At 34.9% G+C, this 26,660-nt stretch overlaps 2 protein-coding genes and 1 long non-coding RNA gene across 6 annotated transcripts in view; 2 read left to right on the top strand and 1 right to left on the bottom strand.

The window, feature by feature from the left end:
• Window positions 1-9,413, bottom strand: part of LOC127871621 (peroxisomal targeting signal 1 receptor-like) — a 38,723-nt gene extending 29,310 nt beyond the window's left edge. For 2 of the 4 annotated variants that reach the window (XM_052414733.1, XM_052414737.1), the window contains exons 1-3: window positions 9,357-9,413; window positions 3,169-3,293; window positions 2,325-2,369 (exon numbers count right to left, since the gene is read on the bottom strand). In XM_052414733.1, coding sequence (XP_052270693.1) covers window positions 2,325-2,369; window positions 3,169-3,264 — 141 coding nt within the window. In that variant the 5' untranslated portion in view covers window positions 3,265-3,293; window positions 9,357-9,413. Of the gene's footprint in view, window positions 1-2,324; window positions 2,370-3,168; window positions 3,294-4,439; window positions 4,618-9,319 lie in introns of all 4 variants that reach the window. The other 2 variants (XM_052414734.1, XM_052414735.1) reach the window with 2 other exon arrangements.
• Window positions 9,414-9,585: 172 nt separating this feature from the next.
• Window positions 9,586-23,630, top strand: LOC127871630 (retinal rod rhodopsin-sensitive cGMP 3',5'-cyclic phosphodiesterase subunit delta-like). Its single transcript, XM_052414751.1, has 6 exons — window positions 9,586-9,735; window positions 13,500-13,562; window positions 14,673-14,698; window positions 16,874-16,999; window positions 18,951-19,056; window positions 22,422-23,630. Exons 1-6 carry the CDS (start codon window positions 9,695-9,697, stop codon window positions 22,501-22,503), a joined length of 444 nt encoding a protein of 147 aa, XP_052270711.1. The 5' UTR covers window positions 9,586-9,694; the 3' UTR covers window positions 22,504-23,630.
• Window positions 23,631-23,640: 10 nt separating this feature from the next.
• Window positions 23,641-26,263, top strand: LOC127871631 (uncharacterized). The gene is made up of 2 exons (XR_008045477.1): window positions 23,641-23,717; window positions 23,885-26,263. It is a non-coding gene; the product is annotated as an uncharacterized LOC127871631 (long non-coding RNA).
• Window positions 26,264-26,660: the final 397 nt, after the last annotated feature.

The raw sequence follows: 26,660 nt of genomic DNA, 5'->3' as shown, positions 1-26,660 counted from the left end.
AGCTCATTTATGGCCATTTTTGACCTTTGAACTCAAAGTGTGACCTTGACCTTGGAGATATCGACGTAATTATTTCGCGCGACACACCGTCCAATGATGGTGAACAAATGTGCCAAATGATTTTAAAATCTGACGATGAACGACATAGTTATGGCTCGGACAAGCTCATTTATGGCCATTTTTGACCTTTGAACTCAAAGTGTGACCTTGACCTTGGAGATATCGACGTAATTATTTCGCGCGACACACCGTCCAATGATGGTGAACAAATGTGCCAAATGATTTTAAAATCTGACAATGAACGACATAGTTATGGCCCGGACAAGCTTATTCCGCCAGCCCGCCAGCCAGCCCGCCCGCATTCGCCAATCTAATAACCAGTTTTTTCCTTCGGAAAACCTGGTTAAAAACCTGGTTAAAAATAAATACATAATAGTATATGTGCTTCTTTACTGATACTGTTATTTATGCAGTGGACAACAGTTATCTCAAGCAGCATAGGTGTGCTAGATGATCAAAATCAGAAATGGATTATTTCTTGAATATTTCATTTTTTACTCATTTTCAACATTACTCTTAATTAAAACATGATAATATATTTGAAGTTTTATATGCATGAGAAATTGTTTTTAGTCATTAACATTATATTATACATATTAAATTATACATGCACATGTAATTATTTTGGTAGTTGTGCTTGCATCCATGTGCAGATATATAATACAGTAACCAGAAAATAAATTTTTAATATGATGCAATTATAATTTTATAAAGATTTAAAGGAAAAGGGGAGATGGCAGGTTAAATAATAAAGGAGAAGGAAAATATATCATTCATTTGCAATTCGAAAGAACTAATTCTATACAGATATATAAGGGTAACATCGTCATTTAATACAAAATCCTCCAAAGGACAAGAAAACAGCAACATAATGTACTAAATAATAGTAAAAGCAGCCGTAGTAGCATCAATAGCTACTACAATAAAACTCTGATATCCGGATACTAATCAGATAACCATATAAATAGAACTCGGCAATATAAGCAGAAATATGATGTCTTACTCGTATATTCTTTTTGCAGAATACATTAATAAAGGATGAGGTATTATTCCTGTAAATGAAATAATATTGCCTTTAAGGAATTATTAGAGGTTACATTTTTGAAATCCACAAGAAAATCACTGGTACTAGCGTTTACAATATGCAATATCAGGTGATGGCTACTATCAGCATATGCCTATATATTCCATGCAGGTATGCCTATATATTCCATGCAGGTTGTATAAATAACTTTAAAGGCGTTAAAGTCCTTAATGTTGTTATTTTCAGCCATTTTTTTTTACAGCTTTTCTCTAACTAGCATCATGTAATGAAGGGTTGGAGAACAATATCCTGAGACTTTCATACTTATGGGAGCACCCTAAACATGGAACCTAAGTTCAAGGTCAAGGTCACAGGTGTCAAAATTTGTGTGCGTATGGAAAGGCCTTGTCCATATACACATGCATACCAAATATGAAGGTTATATCTCAAGGGACATAGAGGTTATGAGCATTTTTCAAAACCTAAACGCAGATTTCAAAACCTTAACACGGACCCTAACTTCAAGGTCAAGGTCACAGGGGTAAAAATTTGTGCATGTATGTAAAGGCCTTGTCCATATACACATGCATACCAAATACGAAGGTTATTTCTCAAGGGAAATAGAAGTTATGAGCATTTTTCAAAACCTAAACGCAGATTTTGAAAACTAAACGCGGACCCTAAGTTCAAGGTCACAGAGGTAAAAAAAATGTGTGCGTATGGAAAGGCCTTGTCCATATACATGTACACATGCATACCAAATATGAAGGTTATATCTCAAGGGATATAGAAGTCATGAGCATTTTTCAAAACCTAAACACAAAGTGTGACGGAAAGACGGACAGATAGACGGACAGTCCGAACACTATATGCCCCTTTTCTTCGAAAGGGGGCATAAAAGCGGAAAAAGTGTTCCCTGATAAGCCTTTGCTGACTGCACAGGCAAATCTGGGATGACACTTGACGCACATGCATTAAGCCCAGTTTTCCCATACCGAGGCTCTCTTATTAAAGCAGGAGAAGTGGGCGATAGCAGGGCTCCCTCTGGCTCAAAATTTTCTTAAGCCAAATTGACATGTTTATGTCAAAATTCTTTTTATTTTGGACATTTTATGGGTAATAATGTAGAAAATCTTTGTTGCCAAATGGTATTTTTTGCAGACAAATTTCTTATTTGTAACCATTGGCTCATTTGGCGAATGTCAGAGTAAGCCCCGGATAGCAAGCCTCTAATTCTTACTGGATGTTGTATCCTGGATCCTGGTCTTCCTGGCAGAAAGCCTTCCTGAAGGAGATCAACAACAACATGTTATGTATTGATTCATAGTTGTAAATGGGTTTATTTCGGTCACATTTTATCAATTATCTCAGGTACTTAACATTTAAAGTATCTAAAGGAGGAATTTACTGGATTTTAATTCAATCAACAACAAAATGTTATGTACCTTATTTTTTTAAGATGATTCAACTCGTTTTTTTTCCAGTCTTACTATTGATCTATTGATCACAGACACTTGAAATTTCAAGAATGAAGCATGACCAAAATTTGCTGATTTTTTTTTTAAGAAACACTGAATTAGGCCTCAACAAAGTACTTTCAATAGCTTAGGGATTCATTTTTTATCTATTTATCAAAGGCACTTAAAAATTTAGAGTATTTAAATGACAATTAACTAGCAAAATTTACAGTTTTTTTTCTAGACAACTCAAAGAAAATAGACCCTGACTTCAAATGACACAAAGTACTTCCAATTGCAGGTTTTTTTCATCTATATCTACACAGATGAGCCCATTCAAGGGACTAATTCCCGAAGCGAAAAGGTAAAAAATCCCAATTAATTTTAAAGAAGTGTTTAATGATTATTATATCTCAATTTTAATTATTTAAATAACATCTTACAAAGTTTATAACTATATTTTATAAGATTTTTTTTCATATAATTTTAATTATTGTTAAGAGTTATCTTTAATTTGTTTTTCCCAAATCAGTAGGATTTTTGGCACAAAAAAATCCCAATCCCGAAATTGATTTTTTATCAAAAATGGCCAAATAAGGCTCGAATTGTCTAGGGAGTCTTCCTGACCTGTCTCATTGCCCGGTCCTTGGTCATGTGGGAGGTAAGCCTCATTAGGGAATTGGTTCCCCCACACTCCCCCTCTACCAGGTTCCTCATTGCCATCCTGGCTGGCAATCACAAGGGTATAGCTCCTGAAAACAGACCAATTTGTATATATACAAGTCTCATTCTGCGAAAACTAGGCTTAATTTTTGTGCGTTAAGTGTCATCCCAGATTAGCAGATTAGCCTGTGCAGTCCTCTCAGCCAAAGTTTAGTTGCATACACTCAGCACAGGCTAATCTGTGATAATGCTTCAGACACATTCATTAACCCTTTGCATGCTGGGAAATTTGTCGTCTGCTAAAATGTCGTCTGCAGAATTTCTAAAATTAGCATTTTCTTCGAATTTTTTTCAAAGAATACTATCAGAATAGCAAACAGTTTGGATCCTGATGAGACGCCACGTTCTGTGGCGTCTCATCTGGATCCAAACTGTTTGCAAAGGCCTTTAAAATTCAGCTCCAGCGCTTTAAGGGTTAATCCCAGTTTTCCCATATTGTTACCTAAATCATTGCTACCCAAGTCAAATTACATTATATCCAATATTTGACTGGTTCTTAGAATCACACTTGGACTTTGTTACGTTACCAGCTAAGGAAGAAAAGTTTGTGAAATTTGTTTCATTTTAAAGTTAAACAATCTATCGCAGTAAAATAAACATAAACCAGCATGGATTTTTCAGCAAACTTTAATTAGATTCTTTTTCATTTTGAAACAAATCAGTTTTCACATATTGATATTGTACCAGGACTGACATTTTCCAGTATAATATCGGACGTCAGCAAATTTTATTGGGAATGTCCGAGGTCTGACTTTTATGGTGTGGCTTGCTTAATATTACATTATATCTGTTCTTCACTTCATTTATTAAATAAAAAAAATAACTTTACTTATATGTTGTGTTTCATTTGATAAACATGTATTTTTCCAAGTATTTCATTAAATGAACTGTTCAACTTATTTTTTATGCAAAATTAATGAAGTGATAAATTTTGAACTCCAACAATGGAGTTAAGCAGGGTCTCGTGAGTGGTAACCTGCAGATGGAACTGAGAGTGAGCTTATTCAACTGCATTAAAGGGCTTTTTCACAGATCTTGGCATGTATTCAAGTTTGTTATTAAATGCTTTATATTGATACACATAAATTTGGATCTAAAAAGCTCCAGTAAAAAACAACAAGAATAAAATGAAAGAAAAAAAAGTATAAACCCTCAACTGGGCTCGAACCACTGACCCTTGGAGTAAACGTCTACCGCTTAGACCACTAGACCATCCATGCTTATACGATGTGTGATGTATACTTTATAAAAGCAATCCTTGTTACAGACATTCCCAAAAGTATTTTAAGTCCTCAGGACATCCGGTCGGGTAGTCTTAGATAACTTGCAGGACCGCACTGGGATTCATAGGACCTAAACATCAATGTACAAACATATATATTGTATTTATATATTTGCGAAGTTAGGTATCCGGAGAAGCGCCCCCCCGAAGAACTGCCCCCCGGAGAACTGCCCCCTTATTTTAAAGGTGGCGGAGAGGTGCCCCCCCATCAAATCGGTAGGGGCGGAGAACTGCCCCCCTGTCAGAATTTAGTAGGCGGATATCTGCCCCCCCATCAAATCTGTAGGGGCGGAGAACTGCCCCCCCGGTGTCATAGTTTTATTAGTATATATTAGTTACGTAGTGAAAACAATACTTACGGGTAATTTTACGTTATCGCCGTACACATTTTATCCGGTAACAATTTAATTTCAGTACAAGTATATTACCATTTATCGAACTGAATAACACAAATTGTCTAGAGGCATGTGATAATACTGTTTAAGGCCCTTGGTGCGCATCTGCACCACTCACTATACATGAATGCCATGTAAAAGTCGTGTTTTAATAAGAGCGCGAAACATAGTCGAGATCCACACAGGAAACGCGTGCGTGTTAATACTGGCCAACTGTCGCAACTAAATATAGACGTGCAACTCAGTACTTATGGAGGAAAAGTTACATCGGAATTAATTTACATTATAAAGATAGTATTGACCCATGGAAAAAAAACGTAAATTTACGAATAAAAAAGGAAATTAATAGGCAAAGCATTAATTAAGCTGACTTGAAGAAAAAAGTAGAGTGAAGTCGAACCATTGTTTAGTTAATTCATGTGTCATACAAAATAACATACATAAACACACACATAACACATATTACGGCAACAGTTTGCATTTTGAGCAGATCATGTCGACATGCCAACAAACAAAATCGGTAACAGTTGCTTTAATTAGCAGCTAATTAGGCAGGCAGAGAACTTGTTACCGTTAACGATAAGCACCGCGATCTTTTAATTGGTAGACCGGACCGACCTTTATTGTTAAGAACTTGTTAGCTTTGAATAAAGCCGCATACGGGTTTATTATATTGAACCGTCCAAATCCGTAATTGGCGAAAACAAACAAATAAATTATTGTTTTCAGCTTGCATAAGGATGGATTAAATTGCATGCTAATTGTTTGTTTTAATTACGGGGAAAATATCAAATAATTCAGCCGCGAAAACTTTTTATTAGCAAAAAGTGATTTGTTTTTCTTTGTTCACATAGACGAAAATCCCGTGATTATCAAGATGACGACGTCCATGCCGAGGCAGGTATTTTTTTGCCGTTTTATAACTTTTATTACTTGTACAACTTTATATTACTTTTGAAATTTCACTCAATTTCCAGACATAATAGCAAGAAAGTTACTGGCGTTATTGTCATTATAATACTCGCTTTATATATCGCCGCGAAATTTCTTTAATTAGGGGGCACTTCTCCGGGTCATCAATTCTGACAGGGGGGCAGTTCTCCGCCCCTTATTAATCAGCAGGGGGGCAGTTCTCCGCCCTATAAAAAAACAGTGAGGGGGCAGTTCTCCGCCCAGTGAAAAATCTTTGGGGGGCAGTTCTCCGGGGGGGCACTTCTCCTAGAGCCGCGAAGTTAAGTGTTATGTCGTTCGGCAACAACTCAGATGTTCCATTAATACTAAGTGTTGGTTGTTTTCCTAAGTCGATAAGTTGAATGGTTACATATTTGTTTTCATAATTCCAGGGGTGTCAATGGACTCAAATTTGAAATCCAGAAAATTAAGCTAGGGGTCTTGGATAATAGGCTGAGTCCCTATGGGGGACACCCCCGTGACATAGCTTCTAGTACTTTTATTGTAGTATTTCTAGTTGCAATTTCTTGTGACTACAATGCAAAATATTATTAACAACTATCCATATCACCGCATGTGTAACGTCATTCTATAAAAATGTTATAAAAAACGTCGAAAATAAATTAAAATTGACGAATCATACTGTATCCGAATACGAAAGTCCGAAAACATGTACATGTTTTGCACATATAATAAAATGTGCTTTATACATATCGTTTGAATGTAGAAAATGTAAAGGAATAACCAGTAACCTAGCAAATATGTAATCAATATATAATTCGGTTAACATATTGCTTTACAAGATGCTACTGCAGTGCTTAACATTGCTATAAATTGATCACTTAAAATTTCAAGATGGCGGACATTAGCAGATTTTCGCAGAATCGTAAGATTTTTCGGAATGTAGCGAAGAGGTTTCGTTAGTTACCATTCATTCTTTGCCAGTCGCTAACCAATTCGAAATCAATAAATAAAAGACCAGACTAAATTGGTACCAAGCGAAAATTTCCGGAATGCCCAGGAATATTCATTCTCAAATGATCGCACACTGGAACGAATTCTATAAAATAAATCAACTTTTCTTCTTGAATTATTTCCCGGACATTCGGACTGGCAACATGGCATTTTCAATCGGACCTGTTTTTAAAACGTTGGTCAGGTCTGACACTTTTGGGAATGTCTGTTGTTACAGTATCCCAATATATAACAACAGAAATTCCCAAATTTTATAAAAAAATATATATATTTGCAAATTGATTGAACATCAATAATATGTGATAATATTCCAGTGCCAAAGTGACTAGCTGCGAATGCCAAACTGGTCGAACCTGAGTGAGGAAGTGGTTTTTTTTTACGGTGCTTTAATAACCAGGTGCCGAACTGACTAGATACCTTTAATACAGCTAGCTATTTGGCAATCTCTGTTTGGAGAGCACTGCCAATACAAGTGAAGGGTCCCTGGTTAAAGTTGCGAGCTAGCAGAAAAAGTTTTTCAGCCGATGACATACAGACTAAATGCGACATACAAAGCATGAGATATGGCCATCATTTGTTAAGGTTCATGTAGAGGCTTCATTTTGAAAAATGTGGGACCCCTAGCATTGAACTCAAATTTGACTCAAGGAAGAGTGCCACATTGATAATGTATACATATATGCTTTAATGGATGTTTTTCCTTCAAACTGCTACCAATTTTGTACATCAACGTATCATAACATCCACAAAATCAATCAAAATACAAAGCGATTTTAACATTAAAATATACATTATTTTCAAAAATCTGAATCATGTTTATTCCACGTATTTCGGCGGAAAATTATATAACTAGTGAATAATATCGACATTGACGAGGGCAAGTTACGCTTAAATAGTAAAAAAAGTTTGCATATCAAGAAATATCAAAACTCGAACACATGTCATTTCATCACCATGGGGGCAGACATTTTTAAATTAATAAAATAGAAAGAAACATGCTAAAAACTCACTCATCGCCTAATTGACATTCCAAACGGTTGACGATGACAAATGCATTGGATTGTAATCTTTCCGTTGATGTTTGCAAACTGCACGATCAGACCTCATAAACACTCAAAAGAATAACTATGTAAGAAGCATTTCACCAATGTTTACAATCGTTGTCGAATCACATGTACTTTATTATTGCGCATAAAATAGCACGCTTACAGACTGACAGAAAGATCGATACGTTACTCCATTCAATTCATCACGGCATACTATTCTATTGTTAATATATAATAATACATCGCTTTAACAATCTAAAAGTAGAAATAATTCTTTTAAACGGAGTTTTTAATAACGAAAGTGAAAACAACGGAAGTTGGATGGATATTCTGTGAGATGCACTTCGGCTCCTGAAAAACAATACAAATTAACTAAAAAAGATGTGTTGGGGACACTTTTCAGCTGGAAAATATTTGAAATATGGTAAGTGATGATATCTCTACGTGGTCATTTCTGTTATTTAGTGCGATCTCTTGCTGATTGATGTTAATAGTTGTTTTACTAGTTGCCACCCAACTGTCAAAATAAGATATGTGTTTTCTCAGGTATGTGTATACACATACCCGGTTTTCTCAACACTGCACGTGGTTTCGACCGATTTGTTTTGCACATTTTTCTACGGATCACAGCGATGGCCACGCTTTCAAATAGGTAGAAGGAATCGAAATATAAAATCGATCGTTTTGCCAATTTCTGTATATTCCTTTACAATTTTATATGTCGTCTGCAATCTATTTCAATTTGACTTTTGAGATGGTTTAAAATTTGCAATTTGGTTGAGAGGTAAATAACAAAATTGTTAAGCCTTTGAACTAGAATTGTGACTCTTATTATCCACCATACCTGGATTTTTAAAAAGTAGTTACGTTTTAGTTATTTTTAGAACTATGTTTAGGATATTTATCCAAAAAAGGCAGTTGAATAAAAACTCATTTGTTGTTTTATGACAATAATTTTCTGTGAAATGTTGCTAACTTGACCTTGTATATGTATATAGCTTTGTATTTATTCAACTTAAGGTAGTGCATATCCTTCCTAACTTTAGATTGAGATTTTGTAAATTAGAGTAAAACAGTATTGGTTTTAAACCAAAATATGAATAAAGCTCACAAATATCGAATGTCAAAAATGTGTTTATGTTATTCTATCCGTCTTTAGCTTTAAAATGATATATAGTTTGACCATATTGTACCACATTCAATGAAGAAAAACCAAAGCGAAGTTTTAATAAATTTTATCCCCCCCATGAACCTTAATGTGATTGAGTGTTTACACTTGACGTATTGACAGGTCAATGATTCAATATTTAGTTGTATATTAATGCACACGGGTATTCTCAGATCAGTGAAATGCTATCATTTGTTTCATCTAAGAACTATTTATAAATTAAGTTATTTCAATTTACCTCGATTATGTAATCTTTCAAAAATGGTTAGTTTTACCTGTTAAAATTTAGCACGTCTAATCGACCTAGGAACACCCAAACCGGATGTTATGACTCTAAGATATAGTGCATCAGATAGATCTAATATTCAGAATTCGGAATGTAAATATCCAACATATTATCATGGTTGTTATGACCTGTTAATATGTTTATATTGTACGGTGTCTATGATTACAAGTACATACATATATTAATTACAATATACCTACAACAAAACATAGTTCCATTCCCGGAAGTCGGCCATATTGGATTGTTGACACTAGGAACCTGTTGGAAACCGTTATAAAATATTTTCAGTTTTTCACAGTTCTCGATCGGTTATCGCAGTGTCAGACTATGCCGTCGAGAGCAGAAGATATCATGAAAGGGTTCAAGTTGTATCCTTTATTTGTCGAATATATGTGGTTAAAATTTTGAGCTGAAAATTCGGATTAAATTTCAGTGTGCTATTTTTATGTATTGACTAATTGAGCTTATTTCTATCATTATGAGGTCCGCATTGTTTTACAATTACAAAAACAGTACAATGATACTTAATTTTAACATGTTCTTTTATAAGATATGGTACAGTCAAGTTACCATTACCGGATCATTCCCCATAGCGGATCACTTTGATGTTCAAATAGTATGTTTTGTATGCTCTGCGTGATGTGTATGCTCTGTATGCCTTGCATGCCTTATGTTGCTTTGTGTGCTCTGCATGCCCAGTAAACTTAACGTGCTTGTGTCTGTTTTATGTTACATGCCTTACATTTTTTCATGTTTTTATGGATATATTCCAACTAAATTTGAAGTAACAACGCCGTATTATAAATGCTTTATACTTGAAACAATTGCTTAAACCTACTACCTATTTTACAACATATCTAGTGGATATTTTATTCTTTTTATTAAAGTATCTGATTTTTAAGCAGATTAATCTTAAATTTTTTTAAATATCCATATCTGATGTTATAATGTTATGCTTTATATTTTTTGTATATTTGTCTTTTAATTTACAGATTGATTTCAGTCTTTCAGCTTTTGTACAATTGTTATCCTTATTCTTCATGTTTTACAAGCTACATAAGCTTATGTTAATTGTTTTTATTCACTCTTGCCGACTCAAAATAAATCTTATCTTATCTTCAAGACAGTGTATCGCGATAAATAGTTGACATTTTAGATGATATTCTGCCTAAAGAATCTTCAAGGACTGTTCTTTAAAACGCACTGATTGAGTCGGAGCAACTCTTTGTCAAATATTTTGGCATGTTTTGCTGACATGTATATACGACTTTGTTGACTTCTGTTTCGTTTCCAAATTAAGGATGAACATTTTTCACGGTCACATGCTATAACTCTGTTGGAAAGTAGGAAGTTTACACATTAATTTAAAGGCCATTTAGTAGTCTTTCCGCCTGCAAAAGTCCATTTCAGTTTTGATTCCTGTTTAAGATTTTGCAACACCTTAAATGAAATTTAGAATTAGGGCAATAACGGATCAAGCGTGATAATATGCGTATTGATAAAATATTATATTTAAATATATGCAAATCTTGTTGATTCTTACAATAAATGATTTCAATCTTAATGTTTTATTTATGTTCCATGTTCAATATCGATGATTAGATATGAAAATTGACATGGTTTATAAAATGCCCATATCTTGTCAATCTTTTTAGGATTTTCCACAGATAATTCACAAAAGAACACCATGAGTAAAGTATGGTTACAAAATCACATATAGAAAACAATTAAGAACACAAAAAATGAATATAATTTATAAGTGGCAATGTAACTTGGTCATTTTAAACAACACATTTCCTATTTTGGCATTTTAAATAACGTGTTAGATGCCCCCTCCCTGAGTGGTTTCAGTCTCGTGAATGTTATGGCTACAACTGATCTGTTAAAGGGGCCTTTTCACAGATTTTGGCATTTTTTAACTTATTCATTAAATGCTTTATATCGATAAATGTAAACATTGGATCGTAAAAGCTCCAGTAAAAAATCAAGAATAAAATTAAAAAAAAGGAAAAGAACATTGCCCGGACCAGGTTTCGAACCAGTGACCCCTGGAGTCCTGCCAGAGTCCTGAAGTAAAAACGCTTTAGCCTACTGAGCTATTCCGCCGAGTACATATACTTGAAGTATTTTATACCTTATATAAGCAATCTTCGTAGTTTCACAACATTTAACGACAAAAACAGAACTCTCCAAATTATTCAATCGTTTCTCGTTGCAACGCTTTATAATTTTTAGGTTTTAAAATCGTCAAAAGATGCATATAATGGCTATATTAGACCATGGTAAATGTTCAGTATTACTGTTTCCTCACAAATATCATAACTAAAACGAAAATTTGCGAATCTGAAACAACTTTTTTCAATTTTGTCAATTTACCAAAGCGTGAAAAGATCCCTTTAATGCATGAATGCTTTCGGCGAAAAAAAGGTCTCACAAATAAATTTTGCCTGCGTTTAAAAATAAGACTATGTGCTGAATCAGTAAGCAAAGGTAATATTTAATCAAACTGATGTAAAAGAAGTCTCAAAACATTTATTGCTTTTCACCAGAACAACTTAATTACACTTCTGATCCGGTAATGGTAACTTGACTGTTACACTTTTTATTTAAAGTGGAGAAAGCTTTGTGAATTTTATACATTACATGCCATTTGTAAACAGATAATCACAATAGTACTCATACTGTTTACACTCACTTTTGATTTAAATATAAATTGACATTTCAAAAACATAACATCATGATAAGTTCAAACTGGAACATCTCAATGTTGCATGTTTGTATAATCACTCCAGTGTATACATGACCGTTTTTTAGGTCCAAAACAGGAAAAAACACATTTTGACAACAATGCAGGATTGACACCAATAACAATCATTCATTCCACCTTTACCTTAGTCAGTAAATTCTCCATTTTGCATAAGAAAACATATGTGCCCACTATGCACATGCATGGCTTTTTTCCTTCATAAGCAAGCGAATTAAAAAGGGGTGTTAAAAAAGCCTATTCTCCCAAGAGAAAGGTCCCTTTTCATAAAGAATTTCTTTGAAATGATTTAATTTTTCTCTAATTTCAAGCTTAATTAGGGAAATTCGTCCCCCTTTCTCAGATTTGTCAATATTTTTTCCAAAATGGAAGGCCAGGCCCTTTCCTGAAATCTAGAAAAAAGAGCCCTGACATGATTCCATAAAGTGAAACATGGAGTATTTTTCCATTTTACATCAAATCAGGACAGGGGTATTCCGACTGAACATGTGTTAATCATGTAGACAATTGCAATCAAGCACTTATTAAACCAATCATCAATCAACTCTAAATTTTAATTGATGCTATATGTAAGATGAAAATTGTTCAAAAATGAAAGTATTGATAGCTGCATTCAATTGTCTGTACAAAATCGGTATTTTGACAGATAATGCAGGCGTTTTTAACCTTAGATTAAACCTGAGATTCAGATACATAGTCCGGGTCAAATGGATTTTTGCAGAGCCTGTAAAGGATTATTAAAACGTTCATAATAAAAGTAAGTTTAAATCATGTAAATGGATGCTAAATATTTAAAAATTTTCAAGCATTTGAAATCGGTGAAACTTAACAGCTGCTGGGAGTACTAATTTTGGCATCATCTACTGACAACGTCAAGAAGCAGGCGAATGTTATATGGTTCCCTGCTTTCATTCTAAAGCATCACAAAGATTGATCATCATTTTTACAAAAATTAAAGTGTTCTTGTTTGTCGCAAAACTTTGCGCAGGATTTGATTGGCTCTGAGAATAGCAAAATGAGTTTGATACGTCACCAGCAAAGATGGCAAGTTCTCTTGACTGGTAGGTATAATAAACTGTTCTATTGTATTGTTAAGCCATCTATAAAAGTAAAATTAACATAAACCAGTGACCGATTGAACAGATGCTAGAAAGATTCAAAGTTTGGTTTTTGTTTCCAAGTACCAAAACAAATTTTTACATATTGAGGTTTTTTTTCGGACACAAGGGCTGCTGGTTTCCGAAATGATACCATACCTAAGCAAATTTTATAAGAAATGTCAGAGGTTCAAGGCCTTTCCAATGGGTTGCAATAGATATGTAATTTATCTTACAATTTATCCAAATGATAACCCTTAACCTAGCATAGAAATTGGATGAACCTTAGAGATGCAGACAGTGGGAAAATCCTGTGGCAATCTAGTGATGATTTGTAAGTATGCCTTATTTAAAAAATAGTCTGTTTCTGGACAATCATTCCCTCAGGAATAAGCCAGTAGCATATATGCTAAAAATTATGTAATGGATTGATCAGTAGGTAAAGCTTTTAAACCTTACCTTCAAACCTTATTAGATATGAGCCGAGACATGTTAACCCTTTACCACTTAGATACGTATTTCCATGCATGTGTAGTCCCTTAGAAAGTTTAATTGTCCCCTACCGGTTTCGCCGGAGGGGACTTGTGGTTTGTGCTCTCTGTGTCTGTCTGTCACACTTTTCTGGATCCTGCGATAATTTTATAAGTTCTTCATATTTTTTTCATGAAACTTGAAACATGGATAGATGGCAATATGGACATTACGCACGTCATTTCATTTTGTTTCTACATCAGAAATTCTGGTTGCTATGGCAAAAGCAATAAATAAATAAACAATTCTGACAATGGTGGAAATTTCTGACGAATGTGGAGCCGGTAGGTGACATATATTGCTTGATAATAGTCTTGTTTAATTAAAGACTTTTCGGACTAGATCCAAGTTTTAAAGGTTTCAGTTTCAATCCTTAGATACTGTTGAGCAGCAAACAGCATAAAACCTGAAAAGACTGCAAGTTACTCACTTGCGGGCTGTTCTGGTTTTATGCTGTGTGCACATAGCCATTTTCACTCTGCTTCTGAGTGGGAAAGGGTTCAAATGGGTCCAGCATATCTCCAGAGCAGGCTGCACAATATGGTTTGTAGCTTCACTGCCACTTTTAAAGCAACACATTGGCTGTCAGAGTAGCTCCTGACTTAGACTAGTCTGCAACATCATATACATTTATACATTGAACAGTCAAAACTATAGTGGCATCTTAAGCACTTTGTCTGTTTCATTGTTGTTAAAAACCTATGATTGTGTTAGATTTTAAGTAGTTTATATGCAGAATGTATGAGGCAGTGACCTTCCTCCTTAAGGTGAAGTTCAAAGGGATCACAGTGGGGGATATAATGGTCCTGATGACTGCTCTTGTTTTCCTTTAACTTGTTGATTAGTTTATGCTCACATTAATCTCTTAATGATTAGTTTATGCTCACATTAATCTCTTAAATTCTTCTTTCAGATCATCACCTGGTGTTGAACATGAGGGTAAGAAATATTGAAGCTTTCCAATGACGCTGATTATTTGATTGCGGAATATTAAAATGAGCGCAATTTTAGGCATATTTGCTAGTTTTCTTGCTTAAAAATGTAAACCAAGTGCACATTGTACATGGTCACGTGCTCTATAAGGTACTCGGAACATGGAACCTATATCTGCAAGGCTCCTAATTGGGGAACTTTACTTAAGTTGTGCATAAAGATAATATTTTCTATCCAAAACTCATGACATATGAAAAGTCTGCAAATAACGCTTAACATTAGTGAAGGACATAAGACATTGCCAAAAAAGGGAAGGATAATTATAGAATTGGCGTTGTCCGTGCCTCAGTCTATCGGTCTGTCTGTCACAAGGCTTGGCTAGTTTTTCGTGCCTCAGTCTATTGGTCTGTCTGTCACAAGGCGTCCGTGCCTCAGTCTGTCGGTCTGTCTGTCACAAGGCTTGGCTAGTTGTCCGTGCCTCAGTGGATCAGTCTGTCTGTCACAAGGCTTTGTTAGTTGTCCGTGCCTCAGTCTATCGGTCCGTCTGTCACAAGGCTTTGCTAGTATTCCGTGCCTCAGTCTATCGGTCTGTCTGTCACAAGGCTTTGTTAGTTGTCCGTGCCTCAGTCTATCGGTCTGTCTGTCACAAGGCTTTGCTAGTTGTCCGTGCCTCAGTCTTTTGGTCTGTCTGTCACAAGGCTTTGCTAGTTGTCCGTGCCTCAGTCTATCGGTCTGTCTGTCACAAGGCTTTGCTAGTTGACCGTTGCTCAGTCTATCGGTCTGTCTGTCACAAGGCTTTGCTAGTTGTCCGTGCCTCAGTCTATCGGTCTGTCTGTCACAAGGCTTTGCTAGTTGACCGTGCCTCAGTCTATCGGTCTGTCTGTCACAAGGCTTTGCTAGTTGTCCGTGCCTCAGTCTATCGGTCTGTCTTTCACAAGGCTTTGCTAAGCCTTTGTCTCAGATACTACATGTATATAAGATATCAACATGAAACTTAATGTGTGTATAGATATCAATATAAAGTGCCATGCAGAAGAAATATAACCATACATCTTTATAAAATAATAGTTGTTGCCCTTTGTTTTTTGTGCGATATAACTTTTCAGGACTGTATCTCAAATATCATATGAGACTAACATTAAACTTCATGGGTGTATAGATATCAATGAGGATGAGTGCCATGCATAAGAACCAAAAACCTACACTTTCTTAAATAAGACTTATTGCCCTTTGTTGTTTTTGTATTGTGTAACGTTTCAGGGTTATATCTCAGATATGCTACAAGCATTCAATATGAAACAGCCTGGGTGTAAATACATCAAAGAGGAGAATTGCAACGCAAAAAAGCAATGACCCTGCACTAAAATATGTTTAGGATTATACCATATATCAAGGGACTTGCACCCATCCATAAACACAATTTATATGGCAGAGCTACATGTAGTATATCAATAAACAAATTTGCCTGTTTAGTTTTCAAATGAGCTGCATGTACATGTATAAGACCCCAGGATTTAGATATTCATTAGCTTAACCCTGTAACCACTTAAATACTTATCTTTATAAATTTGTAGTACATTTGAAAGATATTTTTAATTTAAGACATTTCTTACTAGATTCTAGTTTTTAAGGCTTTATTTCCAACCCTTTAATACTGATGAGCAGCAAACAGCATAAAACCTGAAGAGACTGCTGTTTGCACATAGCCATTTTGACTTTGCTTCTAAGTGGGAAATTGTTAAGAATATAATTGCTTATTGTATCCCCTTCATATTGTTACAATGCAGGTCCATTACCAAACTCCCTATTTATGCACATGTAGTGTTTATGGGCAATAAAAATTATCAAAGTAAGCCAAAAACTACTTATACAAACAAGACTTTTTTCTTCTCACCATTTTATTGATGTGATCTATACCCATGAAATTTGGAATTTTAGTGTCAGTTTACTGGAAAATGTATATAATGTTAATCCAATATAGTGCGTTTTAAGTGGAATCCAATATAAGGTGAGTGATTCTTGGCTACAGATTTTTTTCAAACTTCCATTTCTGCATCAAATGTATTCCTTTATTTATTACTCTATAATAATCTATTAGATTATAGAAGGTTTCAATGTGCACTACGAAAGATTCAGCTTAGTACCTCTATCATAAAAATACTTTTATTACATTTTTAACAGCAAGAGTTCCTAAGAAGATTCTGAAGTGCAGAGCTGTTTCCCGGGAAATCAACTTTTCGTCAAAAGAGGCCATGGATAAATTCAGACTAGAACAGAAAGTATTATTCAAAGGAAAATGCTTAGAGGGTAAGTTTGTCAAGGGTTATTGTTTCTTAATGATTAATGTAGTTTTTACAAATCTTCTTTGGTGTTTTTAACGCTGTAACATTTGTTTTTGTTTTATTTTTCCCATATTCATGTTTTATCATGCATTTTCCCAAAAGGCACAGGCTGTAAAGTAAAAAGCAAAAAAAATCACTGTAATTATGATGAATGTATGTGTAGAATAGATTGAGGACTTTTTGTTTGAATACAATAGAATACAATAAAACTCAACACACTCTTTATCAGGAGAGAGATTCTTGTTCGTAGCCACTACTTGGAGCCTAGAAAAAAAAAATATTGGCTCTGATGGCATTTGTTTACTTGCCCTGCACCTTTGCCAATACTTTTTTTACACCAAATAATAAAATAATATTTTGTTTACCTGAGTTTTGCATTGTTATCACTTACCATCATTCTCAGAATTAAGTGTTAGCATTCTAGAGATCAAAGACACCAAGTACTGTCTCTACCCAGCAAACTGACTTGAGAGTGTTTCAATAAGCTTTCATGGCTTATGCAATACACTAGATGATGCAATAGAGCTTAAATGAAAAGGTTATAGCTTTTTAGCTCACCTGTCACGAAGTGACATGGTGAGCTTATGTGACCGTGTGATGTCCGGCGTCCGTTGTGCGTGTGTGCTTGTGTGTGTCCTTCAACAATTTGTTTGTGTAGACAGTAGAGGTCACAGTTTTCATCCAATCTTTTTGAAATTCGGTCAGAATGTTTATCTTGATGAAATCTGGGTTGGGATTGTATTTGGGTCATCTGGGGTCAAAAACTAGGTCACTAGGTCAAAAACTAGGTCAAAAACTAGGTCAAATAATAGAAAAACCTTGTGTAGACAATAGAAGTCGCAGTTTTTATCCAATCTATATGAAATTCGGTCAGAATGTTTGTCTTGATGAAATCACGGTTGGGATTGTATTTGGGTCATCTGGGGTTAAAAAACTAGGTCACTAGGTCAAATAATAGAAAAACTGTCAACAATTTGTTTGTGTAGACAGTAGAGGTCACAGTTTTCATCCAATCTTTATGAAATTCGGTTAGAATGTTTATCTTGATGTAATCTGGGTTGGGATTGTATTTGGGTCAACTGGGATAAAAAAACTAGGTCACTAGGTCAAATAATAGAAAAACCGTCAACAATTTGTTTGTGTAGACAGTAGAGGTCACAGATTTCATCCAGTCTTTATGAAATTCGGTCAGAATGTTTATCTTGATGAAATCTGGGTTGGGATTGTATTTGGGCCATCTGGGGTCAAAAACTAGGTCACTAGGTCAAAAACTAGGTCACTAGGTCGAATAATAGAAAAAACCTTGTGTAGACAATATAGGTCGCAGTTTTCATCCAATCTTTATGAAATTTGGTCAGAATGTTTATCTTGACGAAATCTGGGTTTGGATTGTTTTTGGGTCATCTGGGGTCAAAAACTAGGTCACTAGGTCAAATAATAGAAAAACCTTGTGTAGACAATAGAGGTCACAGTTTTCATCCAATCTTTATAAAATTTGATCAGAATGTTTATCTTGATGTAATCTGGGTTGGGATTGTATTTGGGTCATCTGGGGTTAAAAACTAGGTCACTAGGTCAAATAAAAGAAAAACCTTGTGTAGACAATAGAGGTCATAGTCTTCATCTGATCTTAATGATGTATGGTCAGAATGTTTATCTTGATAATATCTGATTTTGGATCGTATATGGGTCATCTGGGGTCAAAATTAGGTCACTGGGCCAATTTTAGTAAAACCTTGTGTAGATAAAAGAGGTCACAGTTTTCATCACGTCTTAATGACATTTTGTCAAAATGTATTAATTAATGAAATCTTTCTTGGGATTGTATATGGGTCTGATAGAATTTAAGTTGATGTAGCAAGGTTAGTCAGGTGAGCGATTCAGGGCCATCATGGCCATCTTGTTTAAATTCCCAGAATGGCTGTTTGAGTTCGGGTTTGTAATACCTGGTTCCACCAACACATGGCAGAGTGTCATAGAGGCAGCTCCAGAGAGCCAAATGATGCCAGCAAATGTACTCAAGTAAGTGCCAAGGGCCATAAATCTAATTGAAACTAATTCAGGGAAAACTGAGCTTATATGAATGTGCATATGGTGTCTTCCACAATGGCCTGTTCAGTTCGCAGGACGACACTTTCCACTTTTACAGTATTTTTAGTTTTCATTAAGTCTCTTCTATGTTAAAAGCCAGTTCACGCAGAAAGGTTGCCTAATTGGGCTCTTAAGACTGCACATGCAAATCTGGGACAACTCTTTATGCACATGCACAGTTCAAAATGTAATTTAAGTACAATGTATTCAAGTAAGTGCAATGGCACAGTGGTCATAAAAAGCTTTTTGGAGAACTGGGTTAAATGCAAGTGCGTAAAGTGTTGTCTCAGATTTTCCTGTGCAGTCTACAAATTCTTATCAGGGACATAGAGAATACTAGGTTAGCGTTGAATACAGAGAAGTTTATGTTGCGAGGCTTAGAACGCCGGAAGCGCGAGCCTTGGCGAGCGCTTTCGGTGTTCGAGCCGAGCAACATAAGCTTCTCTGTATTCAACGCTAATCCTAGTATTCTATTTATCCCATTTGATTTTGTCAACGTGACATTAAACATAAATAGATCTAATAACCTTAACAATAATTTTAATTCAGTCATAAAAGCGCTTAAAATCTAACAAATGTAACCATGCGTAGTGATATACATGTATTTGTTCAGGTACGCAAAATAGTCTTTAAAAAATTCACACACAAACTGTAAAACAAGTAAAAATATCACCATATGCCTACATTCAATTTTACGCAGTATGCGAATTTTAACACATTACGACCGCGAAAAGAAGATTTTACTTTACTATAATTCATTTTATTTTCGAAAGAAAATGATCAAAATCCAATATGGCGGCGATTGCTCCTGACAACATGCTGTCGATGTCAACATACATGTACACCATCAACGACCTAGTTCTGGCTACTATAACTTTAAATGTCGTTTTTTATGATTTTTGACTGGCGCGACTTTGTATAGGTCTGTCAATACTAGATAAACTGTACGCTGAAGTTTCTTTAGCTATCGAAGACCTTGACAATTTTGACGAGTAAACAGACAATTGCAGCGACTGACACTTTATTTGACAAAATATACAGGGCAATACGTTTTCCGACTTCGGACGACGAATTTAAGGACGCGCAGAACGTGTTTATTATATAATGTTATGGGTATGCCGTGTGTGATCCGATGCATCAATGGCGCCCCTGTTAAAATCATTTCCCCGAGAACAGGGAACGACAAAAGTACAAACAAAAATCAAAACACGTAAGAACTAGTATCTTACCTTTAATTATCCTTTAAAATCCATCTAATAATCCATTTAACTCAATAATTGACGATTTTGCATCTAGGGTCTTTAATAATTATTTTAGCATAGTTAAATAAAGACCCTTATGCCATTCTATCACTTTATTCAAATGAGTTTATGAACGCGATAAACTTTCTTCTTCGTCACACGCTACGTCATGTACTCTACCGGGGCAGTTTATCTAATAATAGCCGTTGGTAAACTCGGTTGCATTTGCAGATTTCTGCATACAAACATAATTATGTTTAAACTTGCACAATGTTTTATTTATCTATGGTAAATGCTCTTATTGTACGAGAAAATAATTTAATATATAAATACACAAAGAATGGAAAACATTCCAGTACACAACAGATAAATGAGTAGAAAATACCCGTGTACAAAATGGGACGTTCCCAATTCCAGTGTGGTGCTATTTTTACCATCTTATACTTTACACAGCTCTATGCCTAACGTGAATTAAATAGGAAAGCAAACATAGCAGATTATTTATGAACTGTGCGATATGTGTATGGCTTGTTGTACATTCTTAATATTTAAGTTAAATGTCAAAAGTATATGCTTTGGTTATAAACAATGCACATTACACGAAATATGGAAAATGTGATCAGTTGACAATTCAGATATGTCGACATACAGTACATGTAGAAAACATGTGAAATAAGTCGCGTTTATAATAAATCGTCAACAAAAATGGGGAAAATGACGCAATAAGTATGTCATTTTATGACGCCATCAATCAGCTGATTCATTATACGGATGGCGAAAAATTATGTCATATGATTAGATTTAAAGGTTGAAGGTCGTATAATTTTGAAGCTTAAGTTTTGTCGACTTTGTTATAAATAAAAAAATAACAAAACAAAAATCGTGTAATTTCATATTTTATTTCAACATTTCTTTTGGTGAATATGTCATATATATGTTTTTCTGCAAAATATGCACATTTTCTTCTAATGGGTGACCTTAAAATTCGATCAATGAACCACACAATATCGACCTAGTTTTAGCGCATATCGTGACATCATTTAAAAAGTAGTCCGTGCACGCGACAGGTATATTCCACAGTGTTGAATACAAGCAAGTATATTCCACAACGTGTTATACCGTCAATGTCGCGGTGAAAATGGGATAAAATACTTTCCATTTGTATGGTATTTTTGTTTAAAGGAAGTCTCCTCTAAGTGAAAATTCAGTTTAAACAGAAAGTTTTGTCCCTGTTTAGCCTTTGCAGACTAATCTGGGACGGCACTTACCATACATGCATTGAGCCCAATTTTCTTAGGGCATGGCTCATATTTTAATTTATGTACAATATACTAAAGTAAGTGCCAGAGGTTATTGGTCGTAAATGTAACATATGTACTTATACTCAAGTAAGTGCCTTGGCCCAGCTTTTATGAAAGGTTGTGATTGGAAATCAGAAAAAAGTTGTACTGGTGAAGCCAACAAATGTATGTTTTTAATGTATTATTATAAATTTGCATGCTTTGCCAACAATAAAATTATTATTTTTATGTTGTGTATTGGAAATATGTTGGAATGCAACAGGTTAACTGGTAAATAGGGTAACCAACTGAAACAATCAGTTAAGCGGTAACTTTTCATCAAGGTTAACCTGAAACCTTTTCTTTAAATAATGCCTTTTCACAGAAAAGGTTAATAACAGGTAATCCAGTTGATATTTTTAAGACCCCGGTAAGATGGCATATGTCATTTGCACTGTCTGTCCGTCTGAAAACTTTAACATTGGCCATAACTTTTGCAATGTTGAAGATAGCAACTAGATATTTGGCATGCATGTGTATCTCATGGAGCTGCACATTTTGAGTGGTGAAAGGTCGTGGTAAATGTTATCCTTCAAGATCGAAGGTAAAAAAAAAACAAATCCAAGGGAAGTAATAAGCTTTAAAGGGAGATAATTAGCTGTACCTGCCAAATGATAAAAAAAATCAAAGCGGCGCAGTAGGGGGCATTGTGTTTCTGACAAACACATCTCTTGTTTGTAACATGTTGCATCCTTACCTTGTTTTGTGTTTGCAGTGGAAACGTTGTGATCGAGACTCGTTTCTACGATGATGCCGTGCTAGTCAGTACCTCGAAAGTGCGCATATTTTACGTCTAGCGAACCCCCCACACCACCCTCCATCTGTCATTGTAATGAAAACAAATATGCGAGACATGGAACGATAGCATGTGCTGAAAGATTGTGTGCTTCTTAGCTTATGACAGAGATCCTGTGACTGTGATTATGTTTAATGCTCCAACATTTGAGCCACGCTCTGTGAAAACTGGGTTAAATGCATGTGCCTAAAGTGTTTCTCCAGATGCAGGCTTATCATGTAGGAAACTTTCTGCTTTTATGGATTTTTATGCCTCTGGTAGGGTGGCATATAGCAGTTGAACTGTCCGTCAGTCCGTCAATCAGTCTGTCAGTATGTGCGTCCGTCCAAAAACTTTAACATTGGCCATAACTTTTGCAATATTGAAGATAGCAACTTCACATTTGGCATGCATGTGTATCTCATGAAGCTGCACATTTTGAGTGGTGAAAGGTCAAGGTCATCCTTCAAGTTCAAAAGTCACAAAATACAATCCAAGGGAAGTAATAAGCTTTAAATGGGAGATAATTTCTTAACCTGCCTAATGAGATATTGAAATTTTATTTCAAAGCGGCTTGTGTTTCTGACAAACACATCTCTTGTTTTGTTTAAAGACAGTCTCTTCTACAGGAAAATCTTGTTGAAGCGCATAGCCTGTGCACACTTCACAGGCTTATCTGGCACAATGCTTTAGGTACATGCATTAGGTCCATTATTCCAGAGGCTCATTTGTTTACATTCGGGCCCACATTTGTTGAATATTCTTCAATGTGTAGTACATGCACAGTGTACCAGAGTAGGTTTGACTAACTTTTTTATAGCAATAGTGTGCATTAATAAATCTGTTTTACACACATTAAATTTTGAATGAAAATTGTAAGTGAAATAATCACAATAAATATATATTGCAATATTTTACAACAACAATTGTGATTAATGAAGAAAGATTTACGTGAGGAAAAATCAATAAATAGGGCTGCTTCTCGTGTGAAAACTTTTTTATTGGGCCTTAGGCTATTTTTAGCTCACCTGTCACGAAGTGACATGGTGAGCTTATGTGACCGTGTGATGTCCGGCGTCCATTGTGCATGTGTGTGTGCGTTCGTCCGTCAACAATTTGTTTGTGTAGACAGTAGAGGTCAAAGTTTTTATCCAAATTTGGACAGAATGTTCATCTTGATGAAATCTGGGTTGGGATTGAATTTGGGTCATCTGGGGTCAAAAACTAGGTCACTAGGTAAAAAAAACTAGGTCACTAGGTCAAATAATAGAAAAACCTTGTGTGGACAATAGAGGTCACAGTTTTCATCCAATCTTTTTGAAATAGAGTCAGAATGTTTATCTTGATAAAATCTGGGTTGGGAATGTATTTGGGTCATCTGGGGTCAACAACTAGGTCACTAGGTCAAATTATAGAAAACCGTGTGTAGGCAATTGAGGTCACAGTTTTCATCTAATCTTTATGAAATTTGGTCAGAATGTTTATCTTGATGAAATCTGGGTTGGGCTTGTATTTGGGTCATCTTGGGTACAAAACTAGGTCACTAGGTCAAATAATAAAAAAACCTTGTGTAGACAATAGAGGTCACAATTTTCATCCAATCTTTATGAAATTTAGTCAGAAGGTTTGTCTTGTTAAAATCTCAGTTGTTATCGAATTTGGGTCATCGAGGGTAAAGAACTGGGTCACTAGGTCAAAGTTAAAAAAACAACTTGTGTAGACAGTAGAGGTCACAGTTTTCATCCAAACTTAATAAAATTTAGCCAGAATGTTAATCTTGATGAAATCTTGGTTGGGATTGTATTTGGGTCATCTGGGGTGGAAAACTAGGTCACTACGTCAAATCATAGAAAAACCTTGGGTAGACAATAGAGGTCATAGCTTTCATCTGATCTTAATGAAATATGGTCAGAATGTTTATCTTGATAAATCTGATTTTGGATTGTATATGTGTCATCTGGGGTCAAAAATTAGGTCACCTGGCATATTCTAGTAAAACCTTGTGTAGATAAAAGGGGTCACAGTTTTCATCACGTCTTAATGAAATTTTGTCAGAATGTACTAATTGATGAAATCTGGCTTGGGATCGTAAATGGGTCTGATAGAATTTAAGTTGATGTAGCAAGGTGAGTCAGGTGAGCGATTCAGGGCCATCATGGCCCTCTTGTTTATTTTGTTAGTAAACTTTATTTCATGAAGGATTTGTACAGTTTTAAGGGTACTATTGAAAGAATGTTATTTGCTCTATTTTATGTTAAATATAGATTGAACATATTATTTGCTGCTTATGGAACAGTTTTGTTAGGATTTTTGCCAGAAAACAAGAAGATTGACGTTGATGTCAATTTGTTGACATCTGGTGAAAAAGGAGTAACAAATTGTTCATACATGTATAGTACGGAAACATTTCTGGAAAGATGTCAATGCTTTTTTATCAGATGTTAATAAAACAATTATAATAATAATATAATTATAATAATATAAATAATATAATATAATATTTAATAATATAATATAATTTATAATAGTATAATTCTAAACCCATTTTTATACACTTTAACAAGAATGTGTTTAAATTAGTGTGATGCATTGAAGGTACCTTGTCACAGATTGAAAAAATGTACTGATACCTTGTGTCAATTTGCACAGTAACATTTGTATGAAATGAGCCACGCTCTGTATAATATTATCACAATTAGCAATTAGTTTGTATTTTTTATGCTTTTATGTGTGTGTGTCACAGCTGTTGGTTATTCGTAATGTGTTGTGTGATTTCTCACTACCTTAATGTTCGGCACTTTAATCTGCATATGAATGTTCATGATTTGTCTTCTGTCTCATTGATTTTGTTTATTTATTTTAGCCACCGTCTGGGAAATGGGCCTTTTATACCCTTGGATCAAATGATCGGGGGTATATTGTTTTTGGCCTGTCTGCCTGTCATTGTATGTGTCTGTCTAAAAAAATTAACCTTGGTCATAACTATTGCAATATTGAAGAAAGCAACTTTATATTTGGCATGCATGTGTATCTCTTGGAGCTGCACGTTTTGAGTCGTGAAAGGTCAATGTCATTCTTCAAAGTCAAAGGTCAAATATATGGCTTCAAAGCGGCGCAGAAGGGGCATTGTGTTTTACAAACACAGCGCTTGTTTAAAATGAAACATACCACAAAAGCGAAAAGACCCATTCATGTAAGCATTATTTTGGACCAGTCACATTTATCAATCATTTTGTACAATATAACCCAAACATTTAGCTGTAGAAGAGAATTCAGGATGGTCTAATCTCATCACATGTAAAAGTTTTTACTAAATGTTATGTACATTCGTGTTTTAATTCGATCCTAATGAATATTTACAGTGTGTATTCGAATTGTGTATGTGTGTGATGAATTAAGTTTTAGTATGAATTAGTAGTTTTTCTTATTTAGAAATACAGTAGCAGTTATTTATTTTTTACTATGTCCCTGTACTTAGTCTGACTGTGTAAGACTTTTTCAGTACATTTTATTCCAGTAAGCTTGTTGAGCGTGATAAATGACTGATATTTATTAAAACTAACAGGGAAACTTAATTTCCTATTCCTGTATGAATGATATGTTGTTTGTTGTAATCGTTCACATTAATGATTGTTTCTTTTGTAGTTGTTATCACTTGGTTCTTCCTCAGACGTCTGAACTTTTTCATCACATCTTTGTCTATAATTTATTTCTCTGAAATCTCTTACTTTTTATGAAATACATATTTGTGCATAATTCATTTATAATAAATAATGAAATTACATACTGTTTGTATCTTATTTTTCATATAAATAATTATTGAATTTAATATTGAAAACAATAGCATACAATTTTATTTCTAAAATACATCAATTTAATATATAATCTGGCCAATAATGCTGAATGAGGTAAAGAGCTCAGAAATAGAAGCCTTAGAGAGCACCACAAGCCATCACCTAAGGAAGTGGCTAGGAATACCACCAAGTTTCTCGGCGTAGCACTGTACGGAAAGAACAACACACTTCAAATCCACTGTCCTCACTGGTGGTGGAATTCAAAATAGCCAAGACAAATAGTAAATGCATGTGTTTATAGTCTGATTATGATACTAGACTCATCTTCAATCGACGTTGACATTTACCTCTCCCCCGATCACAGGGATATAAGTCGTCTGTTTAC

This window comes from Dreissena polymorpha, chromosome 3 (genome assembly GCF_020536995.1).
Source record: "Dreissena polymorpha isolate Duluth1 chromosome 3, UMN_Dpol_1.0, whole genome shotgun sequence".
In the NCBI taxonomy this organism is placed as follows: Eukaryota; Metazoa; Mollusca; class Bivalvia; order Myida; family Dreissenidae; genus Dreissena; species Dreissena polymorpha.
The sequence above is the reverse complement of the archived record's forward strand: the minus strand, read 5'-3'. Positions and strand labels throughout refer to the sequence as shown.